General features: G+C 40.8%; 1 protein-coding gene across 4 annotated transcripts in view; it reads left to right on the top strand.

Annotated features, from left to right (window-relative positions):
• Positions 1–27360, top strand: part of cadps2 (Ca++-dependent secretion activator 2) — a gene marked incomplete at its 3' end in the record, with an annotated part of 180354 nt that overhangs the window by 121377 nt on the left and 31617 nt on the right. For all 4 annotated transcript variants that reach the window (XM_083666058.1, XM_083666059.1, XM_083666061.1 and 1 more), the window contains exons 12-17: positions 2555–2691; positions 9604–9791; positions 20101–20202; positions 24301–24364; positions 24651–24774; positions 24896–24996. In XM_083666058.1, the coding sequence (XP_083522184.1) occupies positions 2555–2691; positions 9604–9791; positions 20101–20202; positions 24301–24364; positions 24651–24774; positions 24896–24996 (716 nt within the window). The remainder of the gene's footprint in view (positions 1–2554; positions 2692–9603; positions 9792–20100; positions 20203–24300; positions 24365–24650; positions 24775–24895; positions 24997–27360) is intronic.

Raw genomic sequence — 27360 nt, 5'->3', positions numbered from 1 at the left:
ACCTGAGACGCTAGCACTCGGTGACTCTCTCTGCCCGCGTCAATAACCTGTCATCATCGGCTCAGCCACCTCACCAGGGAACATGTCACATGGATGTGACTGCTGCTGTGACAACACTTATGGGCTCCAGAGACGATGGATATGGAGAAATTGAGAGATTGAACACCACCCTTCCCCCTCTCCCTCCCTCTCTGCCCCAACTATATCTCTGTCCGCAATCTAATCCCATGCAAGGTGTGTAACGGAGGATACACTCCCCCAGCTCTGATTCAACGGATTACACTCTAGCACATGGCGAGCGAGTATATATTCCTAACTTCACATTCCCTGCTGGTTTAAGCTGTCGCCCCTTGACTTCCCTTCCACAGACACATTTGTGCACGCACGCGCACACACACACACACACACACACACACACGTACACACACAAAAAACACACTGGCATCATCTACCCTCACAAACACACATGCACTCACAAACACACACACATCTAACATACCCCCCCTCCTTCAACCCCTTGTCTAGCCACTCATACAGATAGACTCAACACGACCCCCCAATACTCCCCATGCACTCACCCTAACAAACATGCACATGCACACTCTCCTAAAAGACCCAACTCTAACACTCCCTGTCTAGCCAAAGCCTCTATCACACACACACACACACACACAGACACTCACACACACCCCCACCTCCCTCTACAGATAATAGCTGGAAGTTAAAGATGACATGGATCAATAGGATTTCTCGAGAGTGACTGGATAAGTTAACATCACGCCTCCTCCTTCTGCCACTCAATCAATACTGTCCCACCCTCGCCCTCTTATTATCGGCCTTAATCTATATCCCTTTGTCTCGTTTTCTTTAGAATCGTCTCGTTCCTCCCATTCTCCAAATGACATTAAGGACACCCTGCGTTTGGGGTAACGAATGTTAAAATGACCTACATCGGAATTAAAGAAAAAAGGGGGCCAAAGGAGCCAAAGGGCAGAGAGATGGGGGGGGGAAAAAGCGAGAGAAAGAAAGAAAGAAAGAGAGAAAGAAAGGAGAGAGAGCGTCGATTCCAAGTTGATTGTGGGGATTGCACTTCTGCTGCCTTTTTTCACAAAGCGACGGAGGAGGGCGGGTTGGGGGGGGGGCGTGGGGGGCAAACACAAATGTCTTAGAGAGCCCTTGCGGGCAAAGCACTGGGCTTTTCTCTGTCCATACAGAGTGAGGCGCGCCACAAAAAGTGCTGGGCAAGCCCAAAATGGCAGCGTTAATAAAAAGCAATCACTAATGCTCGTCTTGGGTGCGAAGCCGTAGGCGTCGGAGGCGTTGAGGGAACGCGGCTTTTCTCTCGAAGCCTTGGTCTTTTGTGGGGCCAAGAAGAAACGTCCCAGCCCCAAATGTAGTCCTACAATACTAGAAAGAGAGAGTGTTAGGCTTTTCATTATAGGGAGGGGGGGGTGGGGGTGGGGGGGGGGGGGGGGGGGGTGCGCTCATCGGCCATTAACTGGGCCATGTTTGAAAGGACTGGAAATGAACTAGGCATACACAAGGTTGCCGTGTCTGCGTTCTTTCTCTCTTTGCCTTTCAGTTTTTTTTTTTTTTTTTGCTTATCCCTGACCTGCCTTGTGGCCTCATTACAGTTGGCAGTTTATGGATAGGGTATGTATATGAGTACAGTAGGTATAATGTATGTGTTTGTGTGTGTGTGAGTACATATTATTCTCTCCCCGTCCATTCAGTGGCTCTTTTTTATGACACAGAAAATATCAAGTTTTAGAGATACACACTGACAATGAGGTGTGGGACACAAATACAAGCTTACATACACACACACAAACCATACACACATGCTAAAGAAAGCAACGCTCATTACGAACCTCCTTTGAAACGGTATCCTTCTTGGTCAAAGGCCGAGGCCTATCGACCACTGACATACCTTGGCCCAAGGTCTCTTTGCAGTGGCTGTCAATGTGTTGCTTGTAATACAGTATGTGCTTGTTTTTATCATGTCACTGTTCCTCATATACCCTCCCTCACATGGTGCAAGTGTTTCTGTCAGTTTCTTGTATTTACAACTGAAATGTGGAAACTGGATTTCACAGACTATCTCAAGCCAACGGAGGTGGCAACTAATAACCAAAGCATAGAGAACTGACAGTGCCAATGCAGCCAAAGAGGATTCATTCCTGTTTTAACACTCCCATTTCACAGTTGTGCTCAAGGCGTGAATTGCTGCGCGCAAATATGACATCACTCTGTCTATCCAACTTTCACATCAGTCTTATGCCGAATTTCAGCAGAACGAGAAGAGTTAATAGAGATTACTATTAGGAAATTCCTGAACCCCATTGTTCAGAGGATTACTTCTTATAGGATAACTTCTTATAGAACTTCATCTCTTTTCAGTGACGGAGTTGCACACACACACACACACACACACGCTCCCCACCTCCCAACCTACCTGTCTACACTCGATTTTAATTTCTCTGAGAATCTCTCTCTCTCTCCCTTTCTCTCTCTCTCTCTCTCTCTCTCTCTCTCTCCATCTCTTTTCTCTCAGGTCTGGAGCGGTCTCAGAGACAGGGCGTGGAGGAGCTGATCTCGGCGGTTCCGTGCCGGTTCGACCACGCTGCACTGTTCCCCATGCTCCAGAAACATACCTTACAGCATCGGATGAACGACTCTTACTCTTGTCTGGTAAGAATGAGAGAAAAAGAGAAGGAGGGGATATATGGGCATGTCCATAAATCTGGTGTACTAAAGCGAAAACATTAACCAGACATTTCAAGATGATTTTATCGTTCAAGTATAGCGGAGGTGATTTGGAAAAACACAACAATATAACTATTACCCTGCCTGCAACCTCTAAGCCCTGATATAGCCCTCGTACTATGAGGATGTCTTCTTGGTATAACGGTTTATGCCTGTGGCTTCCATGAGAAAAGTCCCTGGGTTCAAACCCCGCCAGTGGGGCAGATCTCTCCTTGGGAGAGTTCAAAGGGGGGTGAATGTAGCGGAGATGATTTGGAATCACACTCTTGTAACGAGGTAGCCCTGCCTACGACCTCCAAACGCAGATATAGCCATATACATTTTTATTTATTCATGATATATAGATATTGATTATTGAAGAATATCACTTATAAATGCCTCATGAGCTTAGTTCTTCAGTCTGTCAGAACTTAAAATATAATCTTGTTTTACTCCATTGTTTGTTGTTTAAACACACACTGTATAACTTCAGGTTAAAACTATCATTTTGATCTCATGGATGGTCAGTCCTTTCATCCATAGCTCCGTCTATGAATTTGAGAGTGTTTATATTTCTCTAGCCCCATTCCTCAGCATTTACCCAAAAAAGTGGCCAGAGAGACTGCTTTGTTGTCGTTTGAATCCCAGATTGCCCATTTCATGTGTCCATTTCAGATTGATAGAAGACAAAAACTGAATTCTAGGCCAAGATAAAGCAGGAGTTTTATCTCCAGTTATCCTCACTGCAAGACTTATTCCCAAGTGCCTAGCTTTGGGGCGCAGAGGCTTTTGCGTGCAACGAGAGGCATGCCTCAGGGGTATGGGAACTCTCACACCCAACGAGAGGGGATAAACGGTTCTAATCAATACTGCCCAAATAGGAACATGACCCACACGGACAACTGCTGTGCCTATTCAATGGAGAGGGGGGGAAAAGCACACGCAGAGAATAGGGAAAGGGGGAAGGAGGGGGATACAAATGAAAGGGGGGTTGAGGGGTCCCCAAGTGTGGGCCAGGGCTATATATACAGTACCAGAGTTGAGGTCAATTCAAATTCAGGTATTGAGCTGTAGAAGAGATGTTCGGTGAAAGAATTTCATAGATGTGGTTTGATTCCAATTCAACACCCAGCTCAATCTCCTAAATAGACTTGCATATGCTATGAAAGTCTGTACGTCACAAACTGCAGAATGTAAACATAACTGGAGATACTTGTCATTTTTGGAGACAGACATCATGTTGTGATTGCAAAAGTGAATCTTAGCAGTTGCTAACGAACTGTCAGTATGTTCAGATTTTGCCCAAGGTTTACTAAATTGCCAGTGAGGTAAATTGAGTAATTTACTGGAATTTAATGTTAATTAGCTACCGCGCTGACTCTATTTTGCTAGCAATCATAACGCCTGTCTCCTAAAATGGCGAGTGTCCCCAGTTTTGTTTACATTCTGCAGTTTATGCTGTATGGACTTTGATAGTGTATTGGGACAGACTAGAAACCAACTTGAGCCACCAGAGCATGTTTTCCACTAACAATCTTCCCCTATGGGCATTTTAGTAAGCTTTTGGGCGAGATAGTTTTTTGGTTGAATCGTTGTATATATCGGTCATGACAGAAAATGTTGCATTGTATAAACGTATGTAAAATAATTGTTATTCATTGTCTTGTGCCAACCATAGAGAGACGATGGAAAATAACTGTGGGACAACGTTAAGACCAAACGTTGCACAGTAGAATGTGGTAACACCATCATACCATGTTGGTTTATGGTTGTCATTTGATGGTCATCATCCAACGTTACATTATTCATCATGGATTGAAAATTAATGTTTTCTTAACATCGGCAGTTGACGGTCAGCATCAGACCATCTCACAGTTGCAAATAATATGTTGCCTATTTATGTAAATACAGGTTTTCTGAAAATCTGCATTTAAAGGTCATCACACAACATTGTGACAAGGTTGCATGTGGACTGTTTTCTACATATTATTTGACAGTCATGATCCTTCATTGTAACAAGGTTGCCCATTGATTCCTAACCAAAGGGAAGTAAAAAAAAAAATGCCACTAGTCCACTGCTGCAACATGAGTAAAAATGGGATTCAGATTGTGCATCAGAGAAATTGAGGTTATAAAGACATTCTGTTACACAGAGAATAGTTGGACATGTTGAACATTTGTAAGAATACTTTTTTGTATATAGTGCATATAGTATTTCATTCTAGTTCTGTTTTTAACCACATGTGCATGGAGTGTCTTGTTACATTCTCCCATTATTGATATAGACTATGTTTCATATTCATGTTATTTTTTACATCTGTGAGCCTAATGGAGGTGTTAGGGTTGTCTATGTTTCTGGACTCTGAAATGAAAAAGAAATTGGGACTTATTGTACAGTAAGAGCTCAGAGCTATTCAGAGCGGAGCCATCTAATTACGCCACACTTAATGTATTACCAATTTCATTAAAGAATGATTAAACTGACGTAAGTGTCCTGACTAAACTGCCAATGTTAAGAAAGAAAGCATGAACCCATGAGCAATCATGCAGCAATGTGAGATGATGAGTATCAAATGACAACCTTAATGTTGAAAAATAACCACCACCAACCAACATTTGACTGAGCAACAAGCATCAAATAACAATGTCAATCCAACATTGCAAAAGCTAAAGAGCTGCAGCGTTTTCATTTTGACATTTAAACAACTTTCAAAAACAATACTCTCACAACCGTTGTACAACATCTGTTTGGTTCGTTTTTAGTCTGTTGCACAATAGTGGCACAATATAAGATGCCCATGAGGTCTATTCAACTCAGACTCACAAGGGATAAGCCCCATACAAACACCTGTGCTTCAAGGGAGGCTGGTGGAGGTAGAAATCGGGGTACAGGCCCATTGTAATGCATGGAATGGAATGATGAATGGTATCAAACACGTGTGGCTAGTAATGACTTTTATCTTGGCAAGCCCCCTGTGTCTTTGCATTGCCAATGCCTTTCTTCAGGACGAGGGCCTTTGTGTATTCACTTAAAGGCCGTGTTCAAAACCCATTCAAATGACAATGCCTTGGACTAGGGACATCTGTTGAGAATTGGGTTTAGTTGTTTTGATGGGCGGGTCTATTTTATCTGTGAATGTTTGGAAACCCAGTTACCCACAGCCAACTGTGTCAAGACTAGATTATGGCTATTGGTCAACTTTAGGTCTTCATAGTTTTCAAGATGATTATATGTGGATATTTATGGTGTTTTCTCTTATATCAAAAGACAATTTGAATAGCACGCTACTGTCAAAAGTGCATACATACTCTACTGCTGTAGGCTGCTATGCCCAGTCCTCCAACACTAGGTAAACAATACAAAATCTGAGGTTGAAAGTCTGGAAGTGTCTCAGGACCTCTTATGAGCACACACACATACAAACATGCACAAACACACATAATTGGTCACTAAAGCATAAAGTGAAGGTTCATTGGATCACATAGACTGAACACTTGAACTGGACATTATGTGAAGACCAATATTGTGCATACTTTGGGCTCCAATTTGCTTCCACTAAACAGTGGTGTGCAGCACTAAAACCATGTGCAAAGACTGTTCTGGCCATTTGGTGTCACCTCAAGGTGTCTGCTCCGACCAACACAAACTTTGCACCAATATAGGTGGGGCAGTAAATAAGAGTATCAGAGGACTTGTCAATGGGCATGGGCAAATTATAATTACAATAATGACCATTAGGCGAAAATAGACACTTATTTGATCATAACGGGCACAGCAGTTGTCCCTCATACCACCAGTACATCCTCTATAAGTATGGGCAAGTAAACCTAGTGTGTATTCTCATATTACTAAATTCTGTAAGCTATATTCCCTAAAACATTGAATGACCAATGTTGCATACATCGATCACCTCCATTCATTGTGCCAATTACGTACTGTAAGAATAACCATACAGTCTTGACAGCATTTACAGATGGAAAACAAAAAGGTAAATTAAATCATGTAATGAAGTGTATGTAGGCAACTGATGTAATTAAAGATGACATCAAAGTGGCAGGTGATTATGGTTATGGTTGGGGGGTTGTGAGTGATAATGGAGAATTGCCTATTTATTTAGCTGATGCAAATGATAAAAACTTGAACATTTGTGACAGGTTTATTAAGCTGTTGAATTTGGCACGCCACTGTAGGCTTGTTGAGTTATTAGATTATGATGTAATAGACACTGCAGCTCGTGGTTAAATGCGTTGCCTACAACTGTAAGGTGAGGACAATGGACATCTTCATCTCATATTCAATTATCACCACCCACTCATTGCCGGAGACCTGCCCTCTGCCTCTGTGCTAACTGAAACTACGCTGAAAGAAATGACAAATGGCATCCAAGACAACTACATTTTGTGGTGTGTAGCTTTTAGCGGAAGCCAATCGGAGCCCAAACACTACGTAGCAGGTAAACTTGATTTTCCCACAAGTTGGAAATTCATGTGGTCATGTGCCACGCTTAAAAACAGACAAGAAAACAAAGACAGACATTAAACATAACCACCCCCCCCCCCCCCCCCCCCAATATTTAGTACTTTTTTTGGCCACCGATTTTTATCTCTGTGACCCAGATTGAGTGTGTGTGTGTGTGTGTGTGTGTGTGTGTGTGTGTGTGTGTGTGTGTATGATCGACACCCCTCCTCAGCAGACAAGTGTGACAGTGTGTCCTCAAATTAGTGGCTGCAATGGCCAGTCATGCTCAACCCTAATGTAATTACTCAGACACGCTTAAACCCACACACCCCTCTCACCACTCAACACACCTCCTCCTAAAGCCTGCCCAGCAAAGCAATTAAGATTGTATTAATTCGAATTATCATGGCCATCTGCATATAGAAAATATCTTAATTGCTCTTCAATAGTCACATGACACAGAATGCACTTGAATGAGGTCTTGAGAACAATGGCCCAAAAAATATGCTCTCCGTCAAAACCTCCATATTCATGTTTAGTCAACTGTAGCTATCACAATGTGAATAAGTGGTATCTAGTGACATGAAACCATGTTAGAAGTAGAGTGCTGTGATAGAAATAGTTCAGTGAACTGTACTGATGTACGAAGGCAGCTAGAATAAGGCGCAATAAGTTGCAATGACGCAACATCCGTATTCGTAGTCTTTTAAAATAAAGCTACTGTCTGTACCTATAGCTACCTTGGAACTTGTTTCCTTCACATTTGCTCCCCTTCCCCCTTACCCTCTTTCTCACAGATTGCACCCAGCTGGGCTAACAGGCGAAATACATTTACCTTGGGCTTTCAAAAAGTGACATGCTGTAAAAAAATAAATAATAATAATAATAATAATAATAATAATAATAATAATTACAAAACAAGATGTCATTCTGTATGATGAGGTGACATTCAGAGGAGCTATGACACAGACTTGACCGAGAACGGCCCAGAAGATTCCCCCATCGTCATTTGCACGCACAGGAAGCATGTTTGTTAGATAGAGCTATATAACGAAGCAGTCGGCTCGTTAATCGCTAATTGAGCGGTCAGCGCCAAGACGTGAGTTGGCCATCTGTTTGTCACAGAGGAACATCTTGTCACATCCTGCCAGGCGGGCAGGGCACTCTGGTGTATTCTTTTGTGGTGTGATATTAATAGGAGGGAAGGAGGGAGGGAGGGAGGGAGGAAGGAAAGAATGAAAGAGAGAGAGAGAGACAGAGAGAGAGACTAAAGAAAGAGGGGCCAAAGGGAGAGTCATTAAGCTATAGGTGACCAAGAGAAAACGCAAAGGAGAGAGAGAGAAAAAGGAGAGGATCTCTGATTCATGAATCCTTATCAGACAGGTATCAAATCAACCCCATACCCATCTGAATGGCTCAGGTAGTATTTCAGCTGTATGAAGATTACACTGGTTTACACAGTGTGTGTCACGGCTGCTCTCAGGTCGACCGTCACCACCCTAAGAGCCACTGTTGCCATGCAAGGGGGATCCATTGGCGGCACGTGGGTGGCGACTCAGCAGAGGTGCTAATTTGTTAATATTGCTTCCGAGAGATGTCCTAATTAGGTTTGTAAGATTCATGCCTAATTTAGTTATTATGCGCAGGATGAATGAACTAATGAACGTTCCAGGATTTTCAGATCCCTCCTCACCTCCCACTTCACGGGACACTTTTCTTTTTTTTTTGGCCTGAGAATTAATTGTCGGTGGTTAACCTTGCAATCCTTTGTTAAATCGTTGGAAGTAGTCATGATTTTCTGTTTTTCAAATTTGCTATATTTGTAGTGATAATAGAGCTTCTGTCATGGCATCTACTGTAATGGACTGATGTGTATATTGGATTTGTTTCTCATAATATGACATTGTGTAGGATGAAAGTCGTTGAGGTGAATGATCTGGTTTCCAAAGGGGTTCTGTGCCAATGGCACACACACATTATATTAAGGAAACAAACGATAGATAGATAGATAGATAGATAGATAGATACTGCACATTAATTAAGACCTCATCAACAGAATGCAGGTGTAACTATCATTTAGATACATACTTACACATGTAAAGGCACAATCTGAGATTTGTTAAGCTGTTCAATGGTGTTCATGATATATACCTGTTGATTCTCAAAGAATATGACTTGCCTAATGTGCTTTGTACAATTAAACCTACCATAATTATGCTACTACCATTTTAATATCATGTCCTTGCATCCCAAGCTCCATCTATGAATTTCAGAATGATCACATTTCATGTGCCCTATCTCTGAACTTGAAAAAATGTCGGCCAGCTAAGTCAGCCTTATTGTATTCTGGCATAATTTCACTGATAGTAAAGTGACCCCTCCTCACCTTGTTTTCATAGGGTTGGTTCAGTCCCGGTCAGGTGTTTGTTCTTGATGAATATTGCGCCCGCTACGGTGTGAGGGGCTGCCACCGTCACCTCAGCTACCTGAAGGACTTGATGGAGTACTTGGAGAATAACGCCCTGGTCGACCCCACCCTCCTGCATTACAGCTATGCCTTCTGCGCCTCCCACGTCCATGGCAACAGGTAGATCAATACACTTTTGGGGAAAGAGTTACAAATATCACTTCAACTATTGCCTGATAATATGCTAATATGCTACTTACTTGCTTCCAAGTAAGTAGCATATTAGTATATTATCAGGCAATAGTTGAAGCAATATGAAGCAAAGTCAGTACTGAATGGGAGATCGTTCTCCCATAATGCGCCTTTATCTTGGAACACACTGCAGAAGACTGTAAGCTTTGGGGAGTGAGTCCTTGCCTGCATTTACTGTAAGATTCTGGACAGGACAGTCTGATAGCTGCAATTATTTTAGTGTCTTTTCAGTGTATAGTATTTTGTCAATGTGTGTCTTTTTTTAATTGTGTCTATACACAGTGTCTTTTATTACTACCTTGTTGCTTTTCTTGCCAGGTCACCCTCACTCGATAAAATACATAAATAAATAGAATGAGGGGTCCTACTAATTAACACAAACAACCACAAACAACCTCAAATAACCATAAACAGTTACCCAAAAGTACCCCAAAAAACCTAAACAACCACAACCGGATACGCAAAAGTACCCCAAACAACCACAAACAGGTACCCAAAAGTACCCCAAAGAACCCCAGACAACCATAAACAATCACAAACAACCACAAACATTTTAAACTTTTTAGGCCCAGAGATGAATACACGACACACACACACACACACACACACTCACTCACTGAACACTTTATTAGGAACACCTGTACACCTTGTCATGGTGGAGGTGGTGTAATGGTGTGGGGAATGTTTTCTTGGCACACTTTGGGCCCGTAAATACCAATAAATCATCGATTGAATGCCACAGCCTATTTGAGTATTGTTGCTGACCACGTGCATCCCTTCATGGCCACAATTTACCCATCTTCTAATAGCTACTTCCAGCATGATAATGCACCATGATACAAAGCAAAAGTCATCTCAAACTGGTTTGATGAACGTGACAATGAGTTCAGTGTTCTTCAGTGGCTTTCCCAGTCACTGGATCTGAATCCAATAGAACACCTGGGATGTGGTAGAAAGGGAGATTCACAACTTAAAAGTGCACTTGAAAAATCTGCAGGAATTGCATGATGCAATCATGTTATCATGGACCAGAATCTCATAGGAATGTTTCCAACATCTTGTGGAAGTGCTGCCATTACTGCTGCTATACGTATACTGTATATATGTATACTATTGAAAAGTACTGCTCATTATGTACCTGGAAAAAAACATGAAATATTGGCAGCACATTTCATAGTTCATAATGTGTATCCTATTATGTATATGTCCCAATATTCTAAATGCCCTACTGACTACTGCTAATTACATTAATTGAAACTGAAGTTGAATTGCAATGAAACAAAGACAATCTTAAACAATGAATGGTTTATTGAATAAATAATAACTGTGGTATCAAGAACTGTGGCTTTACATTTTAAGTTGTCTATGAGGCTATAAGCCACAGTTCTTAATAATATGATTTGTTAAATGAGGAAATATGTCAAATATGGTTTAAAGTTTAACGACTTGAATATGTACCTCTTTTAGAGATGGTATTGTTGGAATTTGTGTTGGATATAAGGCTTCAAGCCACAGTTAATTGTGTTATTATTTATTCACTAAACCATTAATTGTTTAATATTGTATTTGTTCAATTGCAATTTAATTAAAAGACCTGAAGTTCATGAAGTTTACTTTAGAAGTTGAAACCGAAAAGAATGGGTCAAATGTTGTCATTGTGTGTTTAATTAATTTGTGGACATTCTCTGTTATTATCTACGCTTTATCTGATATCTCTCTTGCTACTGGCCTTTAGCGGTATAGCATTCCGATAAGTCAAAGTTTATCAGCCATATCCACAGGATACAGGTAAACTGTACAATGAAACTAAGAAATGTGCTATGTCAATGTATGATGTTTTTTTACGGATACATAATGAGCAATACAATCAAATAAAAATATTAATCTTGGTACCAAAAAAGTTTCAAATGTTTGTGGTTGTTTTGGTACCTGTTTGCGGTTGTTTGGGGTACTTTTGGTTTTATGTTTGGGGTAATTAGTAGAAGCCAGAATGAATTATACCTTTTGTTACAGAAACGGCAGGCTTTTGCTTTTACCGTTTACTAAAGCTCTTGATTAAATGTTTATTTTGCTAATCTATCTCAACTGTGGAACAAGGGAAAACAAAACAACTAACTATGAACTCTTAATATCTTGACTTGAATGGAAGCTGAGTCACTGTGAAACTGAAGCAGTGTGGGCCCTGAAGCAGTCTAATCAATATTCACTAAATGATCACATTTTTTTATTTTGTATATTCAGATACACTATTTGATTGCCTTGAATTATTTTTGTGTGTTAATTGTCTATTGATGGAAATATATGGTACCGGGCATCATTCATCAATATGTTACTGTATATAGGCTATCATATGATGATTTGCTCCTATCAATAAGTAATCAAACATGTTCCCAGTTTTATTGTGAAAAGTTATTGCATAATTCTTCATCGGAATTGATATAGCTTATTTTGTGAACTAAAATAAATCAATGCATACATCAAAATTATTTATTTATTACCCTATTATCGTGTATTGTACATTCTGCTGAGGATGCCCATCAACAGTATTTATGTATTAATGTTATGTAATGGGACTCACACTCATAACTGCATTCTTATCTCAATAACATATTCCTAAAAAGAAACTGATGAATGCTGAAAAGTTCTTGAGTTTTGTAGAGACAATTTGTTACACAGCCACAGAAATATCTCGATGCTTATTATTTCACATTTCGACAACTTCTCCCTTCAAAATTCAAGGACTTTTGTTGTGTTTTTTTGTGTTCTGATAAAAAAGATATGGACAAATGAATATCTCATGAATATGAATAGCCTATAATGATTATAATAATAATGAATAGCCTTGTGTGGATAAATGTAGACCCACCCAAGAAACTTGCCAGTAACAGGAAGTTATCACCCATGGTGGCTCTGCCATGAGGTGATCGTATTGTGCCGCAACACTTCCTTCCCTCCAACATAAGGAGAACGTGCCCAATGGCTCAACAGACAAATTAGCAATCTGCGATTAACTCTGAATTGTAGCGTAATATGATAAAAAAAAATAATTACAGGTTTGGCATCAGCTTTTGATAAGTACTACAGGATGATTTGATAGTAGTACTTTAATTTAGCAGTTTTTCTGTTCCTTTCTTTCTTGTCTCTTGTTTATTACCCTTCCTCTTGTTTATTACATATTCTATGGGGGAGCTTTACTTTTGGGAATGGGATGGGGGTGGGGAATACATTTTAGGCTACCCGTAGTTTCATAAAGGATATGACATTAACTGCTGGAGCTGTAGCATTAAGGGGTAACAGTATGTGCAATATTTTTAAAACACTGAACTTGTCCTCAGGACAACAGATGGTATCATAAAAGTATTCGCTATCACTTATAGCTCAACTAATTCGCTTATGGCATTTACTCAGATGTGATCAATATACCTTGGCCACTTGTCGACTTAACGGAACCACTGTATTTTTCTCACACTGTTCTCCTACAGCAATTAGTTTCCCACTTACCTCAAATCACCCCCTGCTTGACATCTCCTGTGATAAATGCTAATATATGTGCTTTGTCTCTTTGTTGAGTCATTTAGCCAATTAGTGACAGTAATGATTAGCCTCTCTGACAAACGGCTCAACAGACAAATTAGCAATCTGTGATTAAATCTAAATTTAAGCGTAATATGATAAAAAATAATAATTACAGGTTTGCCATCAGCTTTTGATAAGTACTACAGAATGATTTGATAGTAGTACTTTAATTTAGCAATTTTTATGTTCCTTTTTTTCTTGTCTCTTGTTTATTACTATTCCTCTTGTTTATTACATATTCTATGGGGGAGCTTTACTTTTGGGGAATGGGATGGGGGTGGGGAATACATTTTAGGCTACCCATAGTTTCATAAAGGATATGACATTAACTGCTGCAGCTGTAGCATTAAGGGGTAACAGTATGTGCAATATTTTTAAACACTGAACCTGTCCTCAGGACAACAGATCATGGTATCAAAAAAGTATTCACTATCACTTATACCTCAACTTATTCGCTTATGGCATTTACTCAGATGTGATCAATATACCTTGGCCACTTGTCGACTTAACAGCACCACTGTGTTTTTCTCACACTGTTCTCCTACAGCAATTAGTTTCCCACTTACCTCAAATCACCCCCTGCTTGACTATACTAATACTGGGTAGGGCCTCCCTTTGCTCTCAAAACAGCTGCAATTCTTCGTGGCATTGATTCCACAAGAAATCTCCTTTGAGATTCTGCATCACGCAATTCATGCAGATTTTTCAGGTACACTTTCAAGTTGTGAATCTCCCGTTCTACCACATCCCAAAGGTGTTCTTTTGGATTCAGATCCGGTGACTGGGAAGGCCACTTATGAACACTGAACTCATTGTCATGTTCATGAAACCAGTTTGAGACGACTTTTGCTTTGTGTCATGGTGCGTTATCATGCTGGAAGTAGCTATTAGAAGATCGGTAAATTGTGGCCATGAAGGGAGGCACATGGTCAGCAACAATACTCAAATAGGCTGTGGCATTCAATCGATTATTGATTGGTATTAACGGGCCCAATGTGTGCCAAGAAAACATTCCCCACACCATTACACCACCTCCACCATGAGAAGGTGTACAGGTGTTCCTAATAAAGTGTCAAATGAGTGTATGTGCTTTGTCTCTTTGTTGAGTCATTTGGCCAATTAGAGACAGTAATGATTAGCCTCTCTGACTAATCCCCACATATAAATGAAGGGAAATTGCTGGAACTGGCTTTTTGTCAGTTGGAGCTCTTATTTGAATAATTGATGCCCATGCAGTGCTCTGGAGGCTGCTTGTGAGGGTGTGGAAGGGAGAGGAGGAATAAGGACACCACCAGTTGGAGAGTGGAACTGGGTCAGTGGAGGCTGCTGGAGGTGGAAATGATACCATTCCTCATTCCATTACATGCATTACAATAATCCCATCCTCTGATTTCTAATCCTGAACTGGATATGCAATATGTAGAGTATGGTATGGAATCACTTTTACCTTTTGCGGTGATCATTATTGTCATAAACAGTGTATGCCATTTGATAGTGCTGTGTTTTAGTATTAATCATTGCACTTTAAGAACATACAGCATCTACATGTCCTATTGGAGTTCCCACAAAGCTGTCAATGTGGGCTCTGTCAACGACTAAACTGGAATGATTTTGAAAATGTAACTGAAATGTAGCTGTCTTTTACAATGGCAGTCGTTGTCCAGTGGGTGTGGGCATATGACAATTAAACTATTGAGAATCGGGTTTGTACAGAAGGCTGTGTTCCTGAGTGACTCCTCCTAACTGTGTGGACATGTTACTTTTGTGGATCGCTGGTTTTGATTGACAGATTCACAAATTCCGGAGTCACTGAGCATTGCCACCGCTGCGGGTCCTTGCAGGTGGGTGGCCCATCCTCATGGAGACAGGTATGTGAGATGGGAACAAGGTTAATGGAGCCAACAACGGGTAGAGCCAAAGGGCAGCTCTGAGCGTCAGATACGAGCTGTAAGGAGAGGGACGGCGGACAAACCATCGCCTGCTCACCTCCCTGTCACTTCATATCCCCCGCCTTTCCTAGCTGTCTGGCTTGCAAGGGCACAGAATGTGACAGAAGCTTTTACTTCTGCAACCTCAGTCCCCCATCCAACCCCCTCCCAGAAAACAAAGATACCACCCATCCACTTGTGTCAACTGTCTGTCACCCATGTCTGTTACACACCCTGCTAAAAGGACGTGACACACACGCGTGGTGCCCTGCCACGCGTGACTGCGGTCTCACCTTGAAATGAAGCTCGAATGACATTTACCCAGAGATCCAGGGTTTAGGCGTATGACTCGCCCTGAGAAGGGAGACTGTAGTCATCCCATACAGATGAGCCGTATCTAAATGTCATCAAAAAACACTCATGAAACTACAGATGCTCACAGACAAGTTTGCAGCCACTCTCAGAGCCGGTTAACCCTTTGCACCCCATTGTATATGGGGGGGGGGGGAGTCAGAGTTTGCCGCTCCACTCAAACAATCTCGCTTCATTAAGCAACAACAATGTGCCTGCCCCCGACAAGCTGTCGCATCGTACCCAACTCTGATGTGTGCGATCAAGCATGACAGGAAGTTTGATTGGATTTGAAGGCAGTAGGAAAAGGACTTCTACGGCACAGCCACTTACAAGTACAGGGGTTCCCCTTGAAATTGCATTGTCTTATCAGGGTATTTTCTCTCTCACTATTCTTTGTTAACAAGGCAGGCCAGGCGTAGGATAGGCCACACTGAATGCTGCAAGGATACCAAAATGAGATGTACTGTATCAGAGGATTGGAGAACTTGAATTGCTGAACTTACTCCATGCTTCAAAATTGGCCAAATCGAACTATGCCATCCATTATGTGAGTGTGTGTATGTGATTGCATGTCTCTTGCCTAAACGAGCTGTTGAGTTTGCTGTGAGAGGACTGTTAAATTAATATTGGCCACTGATCTGCTAATAGAGCTAGGCCAATGGGCTTGGCTTGGCCTTTGGTCTCGTTAGCGTGAGGGCTAGTATAGCCTTGGGCTAGCTGGCCTGAGACTGAGGACTGGGGCAGGGGGTTCTCGACGCAACCCTGATGTCTTCATCTGGACTTTTGGGATAGATTGTGGGGGAGGACCAGAACTAGAAATCCACTCCCTTCTCTTTACTATAACATGAAAAAAATGGTCCTTGCCCTCACATGAGTAGGCACACACACACCCCTCCCTATCGTGCTATCCTTTTTGTGTTCCTTTTGGATTAGCTGCTGCTTGTTAAATGGGGGGTGGCAGCAGGGGAGTTCATGAATTGACAGATTTGAGGAACAACAGGGTTTACAAGTTGTGCTTACAAGTCCCGTTGTGAAGAGAGAGCTGCTTTTCATCACAAAGCAGGGACTTTTTAGTGATTGAGTGGAGAGGAGTTGAAGTGAACCCCTGATTGTACATAGTACACTACAAGCTTCTTTTGTCACTTGATTTCTTAAGACTCTTTTTAGTCCTTTATGCCAGCTTAATTGCCTTTGTAAATCTTAAATATTAGGTTCGTTTTCAGAATCTGAAATCATTCACATTATTTTGCTCACGATTGTTCCCAAGTACTTAGTTATTCATATAATACACCTACCTGGAAAAATTAGCAATGAGTAGACTAAACAGCAAACAAAGATGTGCAAAGTCCTTTGTGAGGCTAAAAGTAGATATAGAAAACAGTTGACATGCCACAACCAATAATGTAATGCTTCATAACTGAACTAAATTTGACCCTCTTCACTCTTTAGTTTCTTTGTTTCCACAGTTTTCATTTTGAAAGTTGAAAAATATCATTGCAGCAGTCACACATACTGTAGTGATCAGAATTTCCAATTTGCTTCCACTAAAGAGCGCTGTCCACTATGAAAACATTGCGCAAAGACCGGTAATTCTGTTTCACCACAAAGTGCGTCTGTTCCAACCAACACAAACTTAGGACCAATATAGGCGGGGCAGTAAATGAGAGTGTCGGTGGACTTGGTGGACCTTGTCAAGGCAAATCCAAATACATTTGACGTTCCACATTCAATAATTACCAATAGGTGAAAATAGACACTCATAACAGGCAGCAGTTGTCGCCTATCAGGGATATACCCTCATACTAACAGTACATCCTCTATAAATATGTGAAAGTAGGCCTAGTGTATATTCTCGCATTACTATGTAAGCCTAAAACAATGGATGACCAAAGACTGGATGACCAATGTTGCATACAGCGATCGCCTCCGCTCTGTGCCAATTACTAATTAAATCATGGAACCATGCCTTCATCCGGCTCCTTAGCATCAAAATATTAGGAAATCGTTACCACACCTGATTAAAGCGGCACATGTGGTACAAATGGTTTTTGGGAAGTATGAACCCATTTCAGAAGGGGTGCCCAAAAATTTAGACTCAATGCTTTTTTGGACATAAAACCCAATATGGCCACTGGCCCAACACATAAGTTCTTACATTTTGGTTCATAAGCAATTTATTTCTTGTTTATTTGTTAGTAGTGGACCAATATTCAGTACTTATCAAAGTGAAATAGATGTAAAACACCAGAAATGAACTTGTAAACCACTCAGACTTGGCGAACTACTGCATGAATTATGTTACAAAGACATATAAAAGTGCCACATTTGGTACAAATGTTCTTTAGGGTGTATAAATACATTTTAGAAGTGGTGCCCAGAAATAAAACTTTTGGCCATAAAACCCGAAATGGCTGCTGGCACAACATATATGTTTATATGTTAGTAGTGGACCAATAATCAATCATATACCATATTACTTATTATCTTACTTTCTGACTTCATACCCCTTGTTGTGCACCTTGTCTGACGACATTTCAAATAGCTCCTGCTTGTTTGTTTGTTTTTTGAGAAAGTCAGAGAACTTCAATGGAAGCTGAGTTGTCTCCATTTCGTCTCTTTTCTCTGATTTGACTCTTTTAGACTATCCCTTTTGTACATGTCTCACACAGTGAATTCTGTCACAGCTCTTTAACTCGTGCTCTAGCCAAGGCAGAAGGACTAAATGTGGAACCATACTGTATTAACCAAATGTGGAAACTTGGTGGGTATGCAGTTAGTGTACAATGGCAGCTCCATGAATGATTTTAGCATGTAAAGAGGATGGCACAGGTGTGTACTCTATGATGCCCGAGCTGTCTTTTTGCCTTTACCATGAAATTGTGATGCGGTATCAGAGTGTGAATGAGTTGAATCTTAGTAAAGTCTGACTGTTTTGCCTCCCAAGCTTTTCACAAATGGTATTGACACAGATCACCTGATACTGTAGTTCTTTACCATACCAAAAGCAACTCATGTCCATGGTTGGATATTCTTCTGGAGTCTGAAGAACAAACCAGTAAATAGGACTATGGTCTTGGTATCCTCTGTAATGACTGCCTGTGCACCTTTTTCAAGGTCATCTTTAAGACGGCAGATTGATCCCCTGGTCTTCATGTTGCAAATACAATTCAGCACCCCTTCTAGGATGTTTTTATATCACCTAAGGAGGAACTGTCCTGATGTTCATGCTTTAATCTCCAGCATAACAGGTTTTTTATGCTAAGGCACCAGACTATTATTCAATCCATGGTAATGTTGGGAGGGGAAAATAATGTAAACTAGCATACAATAGGCCTACAGTCTACTGTATGTGAGTCTACCCCCTACACTACCCCCTACACTGCATGATCGGCCACACTGAACTGTGCGCATCGCTGTCATAACGGGTTCAAAGAATGTGCTACACAATGATCCCACAATGTATTTATTTTTTTACATTGAATATTATCCACTATTTCCAGTGACTCTAAGTAGGCCTACAATTGGCTACTGTAATAATAACCATACAGTCCTGACAGCGTTTACAGAGAGGAAACAAACAGATATGAAATTATATAAATAAATGTATGTTGGCAACTGTAAGACTGTACTAAAGTAGCAGGTGATTATGATTATGACTGGGGGTTACGAGAGATAATGGAGAATTGCCTATTTATTTAGCTGATGCAAAGAATAAAAAATATGAAGTCTTGAAATGTTCATTAATTTAAAACATTTTAACATAACATTTGGAGACGTGCAGCAGGTTGAATTTGGCGCACCACTATAGGCTTGTTGAGTAATTAGATTATGATATAAGCGACACTTCAGCTTATGGTGATTTTATTTGTCAAATATTATTATCCATTCCAACATTCGCAGTGAAATCCAGATAAGCAAGGACAATGGGCTGCTTCATATCATATTATTTTAGCCCCACCTACTTCATTGCTGGAGACCTGCCCTCCACCTCTACGCTAACTGAAACTTTGCTGAACAAAATTATCAACTTAGCGGCCATATCAGCTAAAACGTAGTGGTGCGCAGGGCTCTTTAGCAGAAGCAAATTGGTGCTTTCAGTGTGTAGGCTTTTATAAGAACAACTCATTAACACAGACAACCTCTCTCTCTCTATCCCCCCCACCCCCCCAACCGCGAGTGCCGTTTTGAGGGAGCGCTTTTCTCTTTCAGTTAGAAAAAAGCCCACAAAGTCAAGGCTAGCAGGCCGGGTAGTGATTGCATTTTCTTCTCTTTCCCAGAGTGCCTATTCATGTGGAGGCAAGAAGGGAAATGAAAGCTTTGCGAACATTCATGAAATGCTCGACAAACATTTTAGCATTTTTTTCAATTTTCTTTTTCAGGCCGGATGGGATGGGCACTGTCACTGAGGAGGAGAAAGAACAGTTTGAAGACATGAGAGGCCGACTTCTGAGTCTATTGGAAAACCAGATCATCCATTTTAGGTATAAACCACATTCTACTTTTTAGCACCACAATAACAGATGATGGCTGCAGTTGATCGGCTCTATGAAGAGCTTGAATGCGTACGTTAAATTAAACATTGTTAAAGTGTTTGCAATACAAATGCAATCGCAGGACACATTTAAAACAGGTGCAACAAGGTGTACATTGGAATATCAATCATCCCTGCATCAGTGACTTGTTATTCACCAATATTGCCCTGTGTGACTGTATTGTCACACTTTGTGAGTGCAGCAGACCCAAACCCAAACCTTGAATGATGGTTTGTTCAATGGATCTGCGCCATTCATTTCTCTGAACTACGGCTCTTCAAAGCCCTCCACGCTTGTGAAGGGCCCTCCATCTGGCCCCAAGGAGGGCCCCGATCAAGAAGAGAGGGTGGTTTTGGACAAGACAAAACCAGCAGGAGTCATTAGCAACACTCCTCAACAAGAGGCCAATGGCATTAAACAATATCCTAGACAATGTTAGGATTATGCTAATGTACACCAGACAGGAGTGGGGTGCATGCAGTTTGTTTAGGATTAACTGTGTGACCACAACAAGGCTGATTAAGAGTCGTTTGTTAATTCCTCCCCACCCCCATTTGCCTCTTAATACAATATCCATATCTACAAAAATGCCGTCCTGTTCTCTTGCATTTTCAAAGGTTTTATTGCTTGTTTTAGTCCATTTTGTTAGTGGGGAAAGCAATTCATCAGATATGCATTGGATGGACAGTCATACAATGTCATGGTCATGGAGTACTCTGTCTCCCCTATTTGACTTAGGCTTTCTTAGTCTGGTTTCCATAGTCTGATCTACAGTGCACTCTAGAAATATTGAAAATAGGAAGCATTTTGTCTTCTTTTAGCTATATACTCGAACAGTTTGGACTTGAGATTAAAGTGGAGATTCTCAGCTTTTCAATGTTTTTCTCTTCTCAGATTGGTTTCACCATTTCGAAATTGCAACCCTTTTTATATATAGTCCCCCTATTTCAGGGCACTAAAAGAATTGGAAAATTGGCTGTACAGGTGTTTCTGGTTAGTTAGGTGTGTTCCGTCACATCATTTGTGTAGGCATAATAAAGCTGTCAATGTCTAGCATTGATTCTAGGGTTTACATTTGCTTTTGGAGTCTGCTATTGGAGTCTGTCAACATGAGGACCAAAGAGACGTCAATGAAAGTCAAGGAAACCATTATGAGGCTGACATATCAGACAAAATCAATCAATAACATAGGAAGACTTCTTCAGTGGATGACCGAAGAATGCTCACCATAATTAAGAAAACCCCCAAAATAACTGTCCCATAGATCAGGAACACTCTCTAGGAGGTAGGCGTGAATGTGAGACTACCATCCACTGAATACATTTACATTTATGGCATTTAGCAGAGGCCTTTATCCAAAGCGACTTACAACAAATACATTTGTCTAAGTAAGTGAATCATCTATCCATCAGTCATTATAAGAAAAAGTAATCTATGCTAGGATCAGGGGCTATTGGCAGTCACAAAGCTAGAAGAATTTATTAATTTATTAATTTATTTACAAGAGAGAAACTTGTACAGGGGGGTAGTGGTCTTTAGGAGGGGCTTTTAAGATGTAGCCTGAAGAGATGGGTCTTCAATCTACGGCAGATGATCAGTAGTGACTCTGCAGTCACGACAGCAGTAGGAAGCTCGTTCCACCAGCCGGGCGCCAGGACAGTGAAAAGCTGTGACCGAGTAGCGCGGCTGTTGCATCGATGTAGAATAAGTGAATAAGTCACCAGTCAAACTACAGAGGTTTCACTGCAAGGTACAAACCACTAGTCATCCTCAAAAAGGATAGTCATGTTACATTTAGCTAAAAAGTACCTAAAAAGTCTGTAGAGGTCTGGAAAACAGTCTTGGGGGCAGATGAGACAAATATGTTCATACACCAGAGTGATTTCAAGAGGAAAGTTTGGAGAAAAAAGGATCTGCCCAAGATTTACAGTATACCACCTCATCTGTGAAACATGTGGAGGCGGTGCAGTGGTTTGAGCACGTATAGCTGCCACAAGAACTGGCTAACTTGTCTTAATTGATGATATTACTGCTGACAACAGCAGCAGAATGTAAACTGAAGTGTGCATAAACATATTATCTGCTTGAGTACAAGCAAATGCCTCCAAAATCATTGGATGGTGCTTCATCATACAGTATAACAATGACCCCAAACATACTGCCATAGCAACTGGGGATTTTTTCACGGCCAAAAAGCAGAAATTTCTTCAGATTTAAATGCAATTGAACATGCATTTCATTAACTGATGATAACATTTTAGGCAAAAAGACCTCAAAACAAACAACAATTGAAGATGGCTGCAGTACAGGCCTGGCAGAGCATCACCAGAGAAGATACATACATAGAAGTGCATTCGGAAAGTATTCAGACCCCTTCACTTTTTCCACATTGTGTTATGTAACAGCCTTATTCTAAAATGGATTAAAAAAAAAAAATTCCCTCATCAATCTACACACAATACCCCATAATGACAAAGTCAAAACAGGTTTTCTAAAAATGTTTACTAATTTATTAAAAATAAAAAACTGAATTATTTACATAAGTGTTCAGACCCTTTACTCAGTACTTTTCTGAGGCACCTTTGGTAGTGATTACAGCCTCAAGTCTTCTTGTGTATGACGATACAAGTTTCTCCCATTCTTCTATGTAGATCCTCTCAAGGTCAGGTTGGATGGGGAGCATCGATGCACAGCTATTTTCAGGTCTCTCCAGAGATGTTTGAATGGGTTTGCTCTGTTCATCTTTCCCTCAGTCCTGACTAGTCTCCCAGTCCCTGCCGCTGAAAAACATCCCCACAGTATAATGCTGCCACCACCATGCTTCACTGTAGGGATGGTATTGGCCAGGTGATGAGCGGTGCCTCCTTTCCTCCAGACATGACGCTTGGCATTCAGGCCACAGAGTTCTATCTTGGTTTCATCAGACCAGAGAATCTTGTTTTTCATGGTCTGAGAGTCCTTTAGGTGCCTCTTGGAAAACTGCAAGCGGGCTGTCATGTGCTTTTTACTGAGGAGTGGCTTCCGTCTGGCCACTATACCATAAAGGCCTGATTGGTGGAGTGCTGCAAAGATGGTTGTACTTCTGGTAGGTTCTCCCATCTCCACAGAGGAACTTCTTCCATTTATGAATGATGGAGGCTACTGTGTTCTTGGGGACCTTCAATACTGCAGACATTTTTTGTACCCTTCCCCAGATCTGTGCCTCGACACAATCCTGTCTTGAAGGTCTACAGACAATTCCTTTGACCTCATGGCCTGGTTTTTGCTTTGACATGCACTGTCAACTGTGCGACCTTATATAGACAGGTGTATGTGCCATTCCAAATCATGTCCAATTTACCACAGGTGGACTCCAATCAAGTCATAGAAACATCTTAAGGATGATCAATGGAAACAGGATGCACCTGAGCTCAATTTCCAATGTCATAGCAAAGGGTCTGAATACTTGGGATAAATACTTGGGATAAATGTGATATTTCAGTTTTTTATTTATAATAAATTCGCAAACATTTCTAAAAAACTGTTTTTTCTTTGTCATTATGAGGTATTGTGTATAGATTGGTGAGGGAAAAAACTAATTGAATCAATTTTAGAATAAGGCTGGAACATAACAAAATGTGGAAAAAGTTAAGGGGTCTGAATACTTTCTAAATGCACTGTACCCAGTGTCTGGTGGGGTAAATGGGTCGCAGACTTCAGCCAGTTATTGCATGCAAACGATTGTCGACCAAATACTAAACATGAGTATTTTATTAAAACATTGAATTTAAGCTGAGCATCTCTACTTTGACCCCATAGTAATTGTCTGATTTCAAATCCAAACTTTTGAAGTATAGCACTAAAAGAAGACAAATGCTTCCTCTTTCCGATATTTATGGAGGGCACTGTATATATATGCTAGTCAATTTGTTAACATTTTAAGATTACCGCGGGCTATAGACAACTGTAGACAGTATCAACTGTGGTGAATTGAATTATTTTAATTCCTGAAGCCTTCCTACAGCATTGTTCTAGATCAGTGATGCCCACTCAAATTTGCATTTACAGATATTGTTTCCCGTTTGGACGACCAGATGGGGCCCTCAAAGCCACACTCTCACTGCTAGAAAGGGTATGTTGTAGAAGGACAAGCTTGCAGTCTAATGTCTGACTAACATTATCTATTTGTCTACAAGTCTGTGTTTCTGGGGTATTTGTACTACACTCAAGATACAGCTTGTATGTGCTCAGTTATTCTTGTGCCCCTTCAACCGAAACGTATGTTTGAAATCACTTCTGGTGGTTTTTTCAATCTACATTTCTGCATTCGATATGTTTTTCCTGTCTGGAAATGCATCTGTTATCTTATTCATATTGTCACGCTTCAAGGTTTCTGACAGTTTTTTGTTTGATTGTAGGTTTTAATGAAGGACATCACCACACCTGTCCCTCCTGAAGAGATGAAGAAGTTGGTTCAGAAATGTCTGGAGAAAGCTGCCCTCATCAACTACTCCCAGCTTACCGATTACGCTCAGATTGAGGGTTTGTGCAAGAGCAGCATTTGATCAGTGATGTCACAGTGTTTAGTTTTGATACGGAGTCGGCATGTTTGTGTGTATGATTTTGAGCTGATTTTGCATGTTTTTGTGTGCCAATGTCACAGCTGACGCTCAGGCTGCCCCGGATAAGAGACTGGAGGACATGATGCGGTTGGGGGAACTATGTATTGAGGTCCTGCAGCAGAATGACGAACACCACTCTGAGGTAAGGACTTTCACAGTAAAGTGACCAACCTTACAATGCCAACATGCTCAAATCAAACGAAATCCTAGTTTAACATTACACTGCACTGTTCACATTGCATACAGATGCATCAGAAATAATTTCCATCCAGTTCATTGTAGTTCTTTCTCTTGTTTAGTTTTTTGTTCTTATTTTCTATATAAGGGCCATTATATTATTTTGGTTACCACCTTGAGAGAAATAAATTAAAAGTACTTAATGAATACAGTTTATATGATGTCTTTCCCGTAACCTCAATGGAAATAATGCTACTTCTACTTCTACTGATCTTACATTGCTTGATCCCAGTATAGTTCTGTGAGCAATTTCAATTGCTTCACTGCAGTGGAGAAGACCTTTTGTCGCATAAGCTTCCTTGTCACATCGTGACTCTTAAACCATAGTTCATTTTTAAAATATATTCCTTCACAAGGGACACCAGAAGGTACTGGCTTTTGATAATTTCATTCATGCTCTTGATCACTTATTGTGCTGCTGTCCATTTCTACCCCTGTCTGTGTTGGCAGCTGTGTACCAATGTGATTACATGACAAGTGCCAGTGCTGTAGTAAAGTTCTCTGGCAGGGAGGGATGAAAACAACGCCCACGGCCCATACGGACACATCGCTCTTACGATACACTGTAAAACTGATCAATCATAGGTGTTGAGATGTCCTCGAAAAGCACTTTTATTTGCCTAAGTGGCAGCGCGGCTTAAGACATCTGTTTCTGAGCGACAGGGAGCTATTTATAGCCAGCAGCAATCTGCGGCTGTCACAGCGACAAATGAGACAAGGCTCAGCTTTGTAGTGGGGTTTTAGCGGAAGGATGGTCACGTCAGCACGTCCCACACACTGTCAAAGGCAGAACCTTTTCTTGTGATTGAGTTAGGGTGGCTTACTGTGTTTGTATGGTGAAACAAGATTGGTGATTCAGGTTCAGTGCTTACAAATGTTCACGGACATTTTCCTCATTTCTCTCTTTACTTTTCCTTTCTTTTTTTAAATGACTTGTAAAGGGAAGAGAGGTAAGTTTGTCTTGAAAACAAGTTCTGTCGTGTTATTGTTGTGTCCATGTTTGTCCAATCATGTGATAGCCGTCGCCTTGCCAATGTATTTGTCACTCATATTCCACTCTTCAATCATATCCTCTTCAGTCAAGCTTGGTTCATGGTTCATATTGAAGAGATGAGTATTAATAGAAACTGAAAAACTGTTGAGTGACTTGAGGTGTCATTTAGTTCAAATCAACTTTGCTTTGCTGTACAATTTTTTTCACAAATGCACTTCATTCCAACTGATGATAGGGTCTCATACTGCAAGACTAATTCTCCACGTCAAGCTGTCTTGATGCAATGACTGCGTGAGCAGACACAATGGTAGCTCTCACACTGGACGATGCGACTGAGCCCCTCTCACGCTCCTATTTAATGTTACTTCATTGCCAGGAAAACAGCAGAAATTGTGCTGGCCACAAAATGGCAAGACATTTCAGTTTCACATTTGAGTCTTCTTATGCACCAATAAAAAGCCCAAAGAACAACTGAAAGGCTATAAACTGGAGCCTGACAGATGTATCGGCACATATTCCTTGATAATGCACCACGGTACATCACCAAAGATATGCATCAGCCTCACATTCCGAAATGATAGAAGGTGTAGTTGGGTTTTTACAGAGCAATAGAGGTACAGATGTTTATGAATGAAAACTTGGAGTGCAGTCAATTAGCACAGTTGCTTACTAAAATGATGTTGACTGAACAAGAGTTATTCGGCATATGGAGTCACACAGTAAGATATTATTTACGAATCATTTGTTTCACCAGTTAACATGGCTATAACTAGTATCCATTAATTTCAGAGTCAGACATTCTTGTCATAAGTAGCTTGAGTGTGTAGTTCCAATCAACTGTGTGTGTCAACAGCATGGAGCAAGACACAGTTTGTTAACTCTGGTGAAGAGAGTGAAATGTACACACTTTTCTACCACAAGTTTGTCTTGGGGAGGGGGAGAGCTGGAATAAACCATTATTGGAAATAACAGTGTTTGGCAACAATAACATGCAGGAGGTATTCTAACAGTATGTTTAAAGACTGCATTTCACAGTTCACGTGTGTATGTTTTTGAGAATTAAATATAACTAATATAATTCAGTGGATGGTCAGACTTTGAGCATCTTTTTGCCATTGTTTCTCTTCTGAATAATGATTGTGCTAAAAAGGAATTATGTGTAAAAAAACAACAACTCTGTTTTTCATTTCACCACTGAAAAACAATACTAGCAGATGTATCAGCTATTGGTGAAATTTGCCCCCCATAATTCATTATCGTATCAGACCCAAAAAT

The sequence above is a fragment of the Argentina silus genome (genome assembly GCF_951799395.1).
Source record: "Argentina silus genome assembly, chromosome: 3".
In the NCBI taxonomy this organism is placed as follows: Eukaryota; Metazoa; Chordata; class Actinopteri; order Argentiniformes; family Argentinidae; genus Argentina; species Argentina silus.
Note: the sequence above shows the minus strand (reverse complement) of the source record. Positions and strands in the feature narration are given on the sequence as shown.